The following is a 12145-nucleotide window of genomic DNA, read 5'->3' on the forward strand; positions in this document are numbered from 1 at the left end:
AGTGATGTCCTCCTTTTTTCTGTCTCACAACTCTAATGACCAGTCCACAATCAGAGAAACTTATGATTATTCTCGACAAGATGTGACAGTTCAAGCTGATTCTCTTCCGTCAAACTGCAAACCTGCCTGACTCAAACATCAGTTTCCTCTGTGGCTTCTCATCTTTACTTACTTACAGCAAAGACAAACTCCATTTCCCTCCTTTTAAATACCACCACCCCCCCCCCCCCACACACACACATATTAGTTTAAGTGTAACTCATTACCTCCACCCTATGCTTACATCACACACAGATACACCCTGACGCGCACACACACACACACACACACACAGAGAGCTTAGGGCCTGTCAATGCAATGTAAGGTTCTTCCTCTGAGTCTCTTCCCTGGTTCAACATCAGTCCCCAGAGCCACAGATACACAGAGCCAGTCAGTCAGTCCAAGACAGTGCAATCCCAGATGCTGTCCCATCCCCTCACATCCAGCTCTCTACCTTAGTATCTATAATCTCTCACAACAGTGCTGTGTATTATGCCAAGCCCATTTCCTCCAACACACTCCTAGGAGACTCGTCCTCCTGCAGAGGGAAACACAGGGACATCAGAATGAATTACTCAGTTATAATATTTAAATGAAAAAACAAGGTATACACTTTTTACATTTAACATCATTATATTTAGTCATTAAGGGAACATTATATTTAGTGTGCTAGCTCTCAGAGGAACAGACACGAATCACTACATCAGTCAGGCCAGAGGCCGGGCTGCTCTCACGTTCCTCCCACATCTTCACTAAATGATAACCTAAGGCTGGGTTTCACACCTCTGTACTTACATACCGAGTACACTGTGTCTGGAACTAAATTGTGAAAGAGAATTTGAATGATTGTGTGCCCACTGCATCTGATGAAAGATGATCTAAAAAGGCAAATTAGATCAGTCATGGGTTTTAGAATTCAGGCCTCACAGTTATTTGCCTCCAGCAACCACTCAGTTTACTGCAGTAAATATGGACAGAATGTTCCCTCCGGCATGGAATTATTGACAGAGAAATGGTTTCGTAGAATATTATGTCGCATTGACATTGACCTTTGACTTTTTGGATGTAAAATCCCAATTTTATCCAGTGAGATATTTATCTGAAAATGTGTCATGTTATCAAATTAACTATTGAGTAAAAACGTGTTTGTTTGTTAGTAACCTTGCATTTTTGAACTTTTAGCACCAAAATCGAATGAATTTATCCTTTCACAGGGTTCATACACATTTTGACCAATTGATTTCCATGACTTTTCAGTAACTTTAAGCCAAATTTCCATGACCAAACATTTTGTGAGATCTCGGTGTATACATTAAAAAAAATTGTATTTAAGCTAACAGTGCGAATTTCAAAGCATACAGTATACCTTCAATTACACAAATGAATGAGACAATAGTTTGATTGAGGTCTTTGTCTGTTGTAACACATGGCATGTACTTTTCCATTTGTAGCCAAGCATGGTTAAATCTACACTTCCCTGGCATAGTGCATTATCCCACCTGCTTCTCCGCCAAACTTTTCAATTAGTATGAGAGCATTTGCCTGCTTATATTTTGAGCATATTTCTTTTAAAACAATATGAATTGTTATCCATGACTTCTCCAAAACGTTTGTGATTAAAAAATGTTTAAGCACTTTTCCAGGCCTGGAAATAAACATTTAACAATTCCATGACTTTTCCAGGTGTTTCATGACTGAAGGAACCCTGCTTTCAAGAGAACACTGGTATTAAATGTAAAGAAATTCCCTGAAGGCGTTCCTGAGACATCTCGAGAAACCCGAAGAGAGAGAGAAAAACAAAGCTTCATGACACCTTGCTGTAGCTGGGTGCACTCCTTCAGATTACCATGGAATAGTTTTTTAACAGATAACACATAATGTCGCACCTCGATAAGCCGTATGAGACAACCGAGAATTTGCGAATATGGGCTATGCTAATAAATCTGATTGATTGATAATTGACAGGATCAGGAAAGGAAATCAAACCTTTCTTGATGGAGGTGTTGGATAAAAACCTTAAGCCAAGCTTACCTCCTGAAGTATGTCTGCTTGTTCGATGGCTTTGAGGACGCTCTTCTTAGACGTGTCCTGGATCTCTCCTCCCATTAGGAACTCATCTAGAATGAAGTAAGCCTTCTCAAAGTTAAAGATGATGTCCAGCTCACACACCTGTACAAAGTAAAACACAGTTCATTCATGCTTCCTGCTGCAGGAAAAGCCTTCAAATAAAATGCATCCAGGTTTTTCTGTTCTTACTTCCTGCAGATTGAAAAAGGTATCAGTGGAACTAATTTAGAATCAGCTTTATTAAATCCAGCATAATTAAATTAAATTCAATATTTGTATAGCGCCAAATCATTACATAGATTATCAGTTTACATTGTGAGGTCAAGGCAACAGCTCCATCATGATAAGTGCTGTCTGATCACGGCTTGGTCCTCTTAGATCCACTCCGGCATTATACATCATGTTAATCAAACCTAGGACCTGAATTAGACATGTTTGTCTGTATTAGAAGGAGCAGTGAAGTCCTCAACTGTGAAATCAACTACAGAGAGCTTGCAAACAGACCAGGAACAACACAGAGATATTTAGAGATTAATCACTTACACTGCCAAAGTATTTATCAAGCAGCTCTACGAAGCGGTGAATAACCTCCAGTGTGATCAGCTCATTGTCCTGCTCTTCAATTGCACAACAGAAATATAAGCTGGCATACCTGCATGAAGAAACACACACACAAAAACAGTATATCAATACAATAACAGAACACATGGTGAACTCACAAAAACACAAATGTAAACATACAGGGCCCAACGTTACAACCTGAACAAAGCATCTTTGTTTGTTTCAGACTGAGACAGGTTTCATTTCACATCCAGTATCCTTGTTGCACTTGCAACCATTGGAACGCCCATGATCTTAAAATAAGGTGTGCTCAGGCGCATTTCCATCTTGAGGCAACAGAAAACCATTTCATATAAACCTTTTCTTAAGCCAGTGACACAGTATTTCACAGTTATCTTAATTGGATAGTTCCCCCAAAAATGAAAATTCACACAGCAGTAACTCGCTGATCTTGCATGATTCTCGCAAGAACTCTCGTTAGCTGAAGTTGCTAAAGCAGTAACTAGGAGGACTACAGCAAATATTTAGGCTAAAGACATGGTGTAAATGACGCCGTTTCAAGTCGAATTTGAATGTTGGGGCTTACACCTGCATGACACCATAGAAGCAGTATGGAGGCACACATCCTCAGCTGCTGCTCGAAAGCCCTGAGTGAGGGGCACTATCGCTGGTGGCCTGACCAAGTCCTGAAGGCCATAGTAGACACCATTTGCAGTGGGATTAGCCACTTCAAGAGCCTCCGCCAAGTTAAGAAGACCATCGCTTTAATCAGAGCTGGGGAGAAGCCAACATTAGCTGCCAGGACCACCTCCTCTGGCCTTCAAGCAACGGCACAAGACTGGGAGCTGAAAGTTGAACTGGGGAAGCAACTGAAGTTCTCAGAAGCTGTTGCCACAACAGCGATAAGGCTAGACATGGTGCTGATCTCCGAGGCCTCCAAGCAGGACATTCTCTTAGAACTCACCGTTCCCTGGGAGGACCGCATTGAGGAGGCCAACAAGAGGAGGAGGGCAAAGTATGCTAAGCTAGTCAAAGAATGCAGAGGCAACAGGTGGCGGGTGAGGTGGGATGTAGGGGATGTAGGGGTCGCAGGCCAGTCCCTCTGCAGTGTCTACAACATACTGGGCATCACAGGAGCCAGTAGGCGAACGGCCATCAAGGTGGCCACCAAGACAGAAGAGGTTGCATCAAGGTGGATTAGGAGAGGAGAGCCGTGGGTGGGGTAGCGCTACCTGGACACAAGCCTGATTAACCTGGGGGAGGGTGTCTGATTGTTGAAAGACCCGAAACACCCGATGACCCCAGGTAACAACACTGATGACGTGTCCAGGTGCATCCCAAGGTGATGGTTTACACAAGCTAGGGGTGAGAGTTATGTTGAAGCAAAACTTGAGGGCTCATATCGTAACCAATTAGTGTTTGAAAACATCTTGCAAGAAATAGCCAAACAGGGCAATAGAACCATGGCTACAGACGAAAAACTAAGTTACACTCTAAAGCCAATAGAGAAAATAAATAAAAATGTGCCCTATAATTGTAAAGCCCCTGTCAACTGCACACAAACTGATAGATTAAGTAATGTATGCCACTTAGGCTACTTTTAAACAATAAATAAAAGGTAAATTAAATAGAATGAATAAAAGTAACGGATTGACAGAGCTGCATTTTGGCGACTGTGGAGAATAAAAAAACTCCCTCATTAACTGGAAGAAACCTCTAGAACAAGACTCAATGGGACCATCTCCATCTGCCTCGACTGGTTGTGGAGAGAAAGAAAGGGGGGAGGGGGAGAGAGTAGAGAGAGACCAGGAACACTTGTGCAGCATCAGGTATCAGCTCTGATTCATTGTAATGAAAAAAATTAACAGTGTAAAGATGCTATTGATTATTAATGATAGCAGCAACATTTAATATAGTAATTAAGTGATAATAGGTATAATGGTTACTTCTGCTACTACTTTTACCTCCAACTGACAATGACTGCTTTACACAGACTACATCACTCTAAGTCAGAGCTTGTCTTTGTTGACACACAAAGCAGTGTGCCGTTCTCAACTTCCCATTTTGATGTTTACATAAAAACTACTCCAACTACTTCAACCCTGATTCTTTAAACTATGAGTGGACATCCTGTCCGCCTGTGTCATCTTTATACAAACTAAACATGTTGGACAAGATCCTGTCTTAAGTCGGATATGGAAACCCTCAACTCCCAAGTGTACAATCAGCAGCAACACTTAACGATTACAAAATACACAAATTGAAAAGATCATTGAAAAAATAAGAAGATATTGAATTTGATTAGATTTGTTCAAATACGCAGACAGATTGTTTACAATATAAGTGTCTAGATGTTGATCAATCTGAAGCCATATTAGCCTGAGCCCTCGCAGCATCACAGAGCATCGACAAATTAACATTTAGGCTAATTGTTGTTCTAAGTCCAGGAGGTTTTCTCTCAGATTATAAGGGATTCACAGCTATCACGGTCTGAATGTTGGTATTTGATTTGTGCATCCAAAGTTTGATTGACAGCTTTCACACTAGCCTAGACAAACGAACTGGCAAACCAGAGTGGCAGAATGGCAACTGAAAATCAGGGCAGTATGATCTGAGACCCCTGTATACAGTGTTAACTTATTAAAATAAGCTGTTTAGATAAAATATCAAATTCTAACTTAAGGCTGCAGCTGGCCAAATAACAAATTTTTCCGCAAAACATTAGAAAACAACAAAATGCCTATCACAATATCCAAAAGCACAAAATTACTTTAATTTATGATAATACACATTTCATATATTATATATTTATACAAATAAGACTCAAAGACCAAGTGCATCATATGAATATGTAATAGATATATAAATAAATTTGAAAGAGATTGAATAATGGACTAATCGTTTAAGTTTAACTCTAAACCTGTGCTATAACCTGGTTGTAAACTGTGGAATTTAATTTAAAAGATATCCAAGGCTTGTGAGAAAAGGCAAACAGGAGAGTTCTGCTGAACAGCAGATCATCTACTACAAGTGCATTGTTCCCTCAGTCCATCTCTACTGCAGGAATTCCCTTAACACATCACCTACCTAGCAACCCACACATACACGCACACATGCGCACACAGACCGATAGGTTCTTTGTTTTGTTTGTCCACCTCTGCATTCTGCTCACAGTGCTGAGCCTTGACTCACTTATTTGTGTGTGCGTGTGTGCGTGTGTGCGCTTCGATCGATGAAAACAGAATGCAGGGTCTAACCTTGTCCACCCACCAAAAATCCAACGTTACTCAGCTACTCAACTTTTGTTGATCTCTGTGAGATGAACTTAAGTACAGTTTAGTGTTTTAAGTAGCTAAACAAGTAAGCATAATATAAAAAAAAGCACTTGCCTCTATTTTGTGCGTCAGGACAAGTCTAAGGGCAATTAACTTGGTTAAGGAAAAATAACCGATACAATTAATTGTGTGACAGTTCCCAATGAATATTACCATTAAATAAATAATAAGACACTTATTTCAGGCCGTTGCCTTAATTGTGATAACATCTGCTCGGAAAGTTTTCATCCTTTACCTAGATTAACAGCACTGCCTTGTCAGGTTGTGTTTGGCCTTTAGGTTGGTCTATACCCCAACACACACACATCAGATCTGTCTACAGAGCTAAAATGATTTATCAGCAGGTATTTTGCAAAGAAGACCTTTTAACTATGTCACCGTAGGCTTGAAATTATTTAATGTTTTTCTTGTAAGCTTGGGACAGAATTGTTCCTATACAAATGCTTTGTAAATATTTTGGTTATAGTGATCAAGCAGTCTCCTTACAGTGTTCATTTTGGGTCTCGACATACATGTTTGGACCATAAAAGTTATATGTGACAGTTTTCACTGGCTATGTCAGTAATCTACTGCTCCTCTCTGCGTCATAATGAAGCTATGCAATTTGGTTACTTTAATCAACCGCTTATAATGATAATTTCGGTGCTGGACAAATGTGATTACTATAAGCGGTTTCCACTGTATTTGCAGCCCTAGTCATGTATATTCAAGATATAATCCCAGAAATGAACAGTATCTAACATCCTCCTCTCTTCCTGTTGCCAAAGCAGAACAGTGGTGCCATCACTTTTATTAAAAATTCGTACGTAGTTTGTTGTGTGATCTAGCAGAGGGTGGTGATTACTACCTTGCCTTCTTGATCTATTAGTTAAGTAAGCTACGATAAGGCACAATGAACGAACAGAAAAATGTCAGTGTTCAACCTAATTCGACAACATTGTCACTTCTATGTGTGTGCATGTGTGCATGTATTTTGATAAACATTATCAAAATGTGTGCGTGCGTTTGTGCATGTATTTTGATAAACATTATCAAAATACTGAGCAGTTGCTGTTCCAATGGAAGTTTGGGCCAAATATCAAATGAAACTCTTGGCTGTTGTGTGGTTGTGCTCTCTTTAAGCCTGTGTCTAATAACATTCAGCCAATGAGGTGACAAATTATTTTAAGTAAAGTACCTCATTAAAGAATCCCCGACATGGACACTTCTGACACTTCCAGCTACCCAGCATGACTGAGAAGAAATGAGTGGCAGTTTATTATTGAGTGTTTTTACCTTTTATAGACAATCTTGAGGTCCCTCCATTCTAGGAAGCTACACATCTTTGGTTTGCGGGCCAGCACGATCTGCATCAGATCCCTGACCATCTTCTTCTTGTCACGCTCAGAAGTGGCTGTGTACCACTTCTGTAGACGCAGCTTCCCCTGCCGGCTGAAAAGCAGCATGAACCTCATCTAGGCACAGAAAGGGACACAGTATACAGGATACAGTTTAAAACAAGGAGAAGAATGAGAAGAGGATTTATACACATTCCATATCGACTTATGTACAAATAAATAAGGATATGTAATCAATATTAACGACTAGGGGTGGACGATATATTGAATATATTTGATGTATCATGGCTTTTACCACGTGCGATGTATAAAATTACTATTTAGCGTTCATCGAGTATAAATTGTCACATGAAGGTTTTAAGCATGAAATTCGCTTTGATTTTCGCTTCTCTCGCTCTCTCTTCTCAGGCCAATCTCACAGGAGGCATGGGGGCCCATGCAGAAAACTCTGGATGGGCAGGGGAGTGAACTGTTTGTCTTAGGAGGGAGGAGACTCAGAGAGCATGGAGAGAAAGTAAGTGAAGAGTCCCAGCGAGTTGACGTGAGTTGAGAGATGGTTATTGAGAGTTTCATATTCTTTGTGAACGCTGAACTGAACTAATCAGTTTACAAATGATGAAAGTGAACAGCGTTCACTCCAGCGAGAGTGGACGCTTGTGTGTTCCCTCTATGATCCACAACTGCTCAATGATCAGAAAAATATTGCAATATTTGATTTAGAATCGCCCAGCCCTATTATCGACTACAAATGATGGTAAAGGTCTTTACTTTTTAATAGTTCTCGTGACAGTACTGTATACCATCTGGAATTGGCAGGTGAACTGCGTTTGCACAGACTGTTGGCGTTTTTGCGAGGAATTAAATGCGTGCCTCATAAATTCTAGAGCTAATCAAACTTACACAAAGTAAACTTCAAGTAATGAACGAGTCCTAATAACTTCTGATTAGTGTTGGTGTTTATTGTTTAAGAGTAAAGTGAGCGCAGGTCAGTTGGGGAATGTGGAGGGAGGACACTCCGACAGGATACTCTGACAAGATAAATGCATGGTGGCTCGACTTTTCTGCTCTAATCCTGAAACTGTAGCTGTAATAATTTTGCAGGAGCAGGCTGCTGTGAACTCAAACTGGGTCACATACTGCAGTGACTTTGATTATGACAGCTCTAATAAAAGCAAATCTAATAAAAGCAACCATGACACAAATCTACTGTAAAAGAAAAAAACTAAAATAGCACATTTCATTAGGTTGAAGAGCTCAGACACGTAATGTGTCATTCTTGGTGAGGCTACAAAACATTCTGCTGCACTGAAAGTTCCAAAGAGCCAAAGTGCCCATATTTTCTAAATTGAAGACATGTGGAACAACCGGGACTGGAAGGAAAACAAATTCTGATGCTTGGGCCACACTAGGTGTGTGTTCAGAGCATGGTGGCTGCATCACTGAACTGCTGCATCTTGCGTACGTCTGTTGCTCGAACAGATGGGTGCCTGTTGTGAAACTCCTACATGAGGTTCCTGGTATGAGGACTATATTTCTTTGAATAAAAGCAGGCCTATGTGCTCAACTAAAAGCCAGGGTTCTACGGTACAAATGTGTGCATTACAACAAAAGTCTTGTTCAACAGAAACACTAGAGTGATTTTACTTTGAAACAGTACGAGAAGTGTTGAAAGTAATGATGTACGGTACATATTTGATAAAAAGGCAATGAAACTGTGGTGAAAGGTCGTTTTCTATTTTGCTATGAACCACATACAGTTTGTGGAGCAAACTATCTGAAGAGCAGCAGGCCACACAGGCAGTGTGGCTGCTCTAACCTGATAACATGTGCGCCAAAACTATAAAACGCAAGACGTTCACTGACACAAGCTCAGGACACAAATCTAGTGCGCCCCTGGTGTGAGTGTCATGTTTTGAGAAAGAAGTTTCTCCACACAGGAGGTCGGGGGCTCAACCAGAGATATCAATGACCTTTGTTCAACTAATGTATATTAGTTCTTTACAGCAACTCCACTATTGACCACTTATGTTCAGTAGTAACAAGCTGATGCTAAGTTTAATTTTTTCATAGCTGACTTATGAAAACTCTGCAGCATTGCTCAGACTCTTGGCTTTTATATGCTATCAGACTAACTGCCAACATTACAAACTGGTATCACAAGTGAATTGAGTGCAGTGGGAAAAAGTTTTGCCTGTTTAGGCTGTGTGGGTGGTGGCTGAATCATGTTAGTCCCTCTGGGCTTGGTGTAGCTGGGTGCTGTCACTGCTGAGACTGTTCAGTCGAGGGTTAAACTGAGCCCACGGGAGCTGAGCTCCGCCTCCTCCAAACAGCACTCTGCTGGAGCCCTGCTCCATCTGCCTCAGCATCACTGCACAGAGCCAACTCATGCAATTCCTGAAACAAAAGCTTTTCTCACGCTGACCAAAGGCATCAAGTGGATTACAGTTTTCAGTTTTGCTTCCCAAATACTTATAAAGATTATTATAATGATGACATCAATAATAACGATAATGATTATTATTATTATGATCTGCCATTGGAATGTCTTGGGGTATAAGCTAGGGATGCTACTGTAAGGAACATTTCCTACAGGCTTATAACACATGCAGTCTTACAGGTTACACCAGACATTTTAAAAGAAGTGTAATGCATAAGTATCTGTGGAGCACTTACTGATATCTTTCATGTTAGATGACAAGAAAACCAAATCTAATTGTTTCTAAATGCATTTCAACATGTAACATGTTTGCAGTAGTGTCCCTCTGCCCTCAGGCATAACAGAAACAGTAAACTGCAAATGCTAGGAGCAAAGTATAAGGTTCCTTATGGTCGTATGTGTATATTTCATAGTTTATAATAAAAATAATCATACATTCACAAATACAAAATCCACAAACAGAACTTAAATCCTGTTAACCCATTCAAATAATCTGAGGACACTACACTTTTCAGAGATAACCAGTCTGCTCACAACACTTCACCCAGTATAAGCGTAGCAACCTTCATCTCATTATCAGGAAACCTGAAGTAACCGTAGGCATTCCAGCATCCATCCTCATCAATAACCAATTAGCAGGAAAGGTTGACAGCAGCAGATAAATAGAAAGCAGATCTGAATAACTTCTGAACACAATGTACACTGAACATATGGTCACATGCCTCTAACCGTGTACTGTGATGATACATTTGAAAAATGTCATTCAAGAGAAAATTTGGCCGATTATTAATATTCAACAATTTAACAGTTGAAGTGTACTCTAATCTGATATAGTGATATTAAAATGAACAAACTGTAGTTGTTGGCAGGAAGCTAATGGCAGCCCCCTTCATTGTTGACACAAACTAAAGTCTGAAGCTGAACTCGAGGAAGCTCGACAGTTATTCAGAACTGACATAATAATGATGTCTCTTCGTCCATTTAAACAGTACCGGGTGCCTTTAGGTGATTGTATGTGCTACCTGGCGGGGATGCAGGCACAGAGACGGGACTGTGTCTCAACGCCTGCTGTTAAACGGCCTGTTAGCTCGCAGGCTCCGCTGACAGGAGCCAGGTGAAGGTAGCACAGGCGGAGACTTCCTGAAACCAAACACCTTGCTAGCATTAGCTTAGCAGCTCGCCCCTGCCTTCCTGAACCGATGAGGTCGCGCCAACTTACCATGTTATCCGATTCCCGCGGAGCTCCTGCGACGTTACGGGCGAACTCTTCCCGTGTACTGACCGGTCCGACGGGGAAACACACGCACACACACACACACACACAGCAGCTAACAACGACGCTCCATGTCTGTCAGATGAACCGAGCAGGACTCGCTGCCTGCTGCACTCAGCAGTTCCGCCTCTGACGATCATGCGCAGAGTGCGCCACATGTCTCTCCCCCAGCTTCGCCTCTCAGGTGACACCTCAACCAAGTCCCCGGTCTTACGAGTTCGAGTCCGGTCTTGAATGCCCCCCTTGCACCATCTGTAGCACGTCAGATGAAACATAACAACATAAGAGGAGTCCACAAGATTTTGGTCAAATATAAAAGATTGGATAGCACTTCAAATGAGTGACATTCCATCCTTTAACATTTCGCTGATGTTTTTTACATGGGTGACTTAAATTTTTTATCTGGAAATTAATATAATTATTTTCATCATGGATGAATACATTCTTTTCTGGAAATTTTGAAATAATAAGCTCTTCTTTAAATGTTTTATCAATGTTTCCCTTCCCTAAGAAATGCACTCTCTCTTGCATAAGAAAGATTTGTGGCTACATTTCTTGTATTTCTTGCTATTTGGATATATTGCTTTTTTCATCTGTGCAAAATGATTAACAAATTAATGTCAATATATATATTTACTGTCCTATGTTTTTTTCATATAATCATATATTTTCAGATACTTTGAAAGTGTTTTTAGTAAATATGTCCTCAGTTATATCATGTCAGTTATGTTTTGTGATTATAAACGATTAAATAAAAATAATCCAAATTACATATTTTATTTTCACCCATGGAATTCTCAAACTACAACTTGAACGAGATGTTTTAACAGTAAGATTAAAATAAGCCATGTCCAATTTCACCTCTAAATTCAACACTTTTCTATATTAAATCTAATTGGAAAAATATGTATACTGTATGTGTTCATTAAATGGAGATAATAATACTTAATTCACACATTTGTTACTGTAAATAATCTCGTAACCCAAGGATCTATCATTATTCGTGTGATATATCTGTTATGAATAAGAACTTCACAAATCGCAATAAATAAGTCCAAATAAAGATCATGTAACATTGATTAGAATAAACTCATAT

The 12145-nt window shown here is 40.1% G+C and overlaps 1 protein-coding gene across 1 annotated transcript; it reads right to left on the reverse strand.

Moving 5' to 3' along the window:
- Positions 1–237: 237 nt before the first annotated feature.
- On the reverse strand, positions 238–11166 carry ap1s1 (adaptor related protein complex 1 subunit sigma 1). The gene is made up of 5 exons (XM_061095808.1): positions 10996–11166; positions 7278–7456; positions 2650–2758; positions 2071–2208; positions 238–577 (listed from the first exon to the last, which is right to left on the reverse strand). Exons 1-5 carry the CDS (start codon positions 10996–10998, stop codon positions 530–532), a joined length of 477 nt encoding a protein of 158 aa, XP_060951791.1. The 5' UTR covers positions 10999–11166; the 3' UTR covers positions 238–529.
- Between the last annotated feature and the right edge of the window lie 979 nt (positions 11167–12145).

This window comes from Limanda limanda, chromosome 22 (genome assembly GCF_963576545.1).
Source record: "Limanda limanda chromosome 22, fLimLim1.1, whole genome shotgun sequence".
NCBI classification, from domain to species: domain Eukaryota; kingdom Metazoa; phylum Chordata; class Actinopteri; order Pleuronectiformes; family Pleuronectidae; genus Limanda; species Limanda limanda.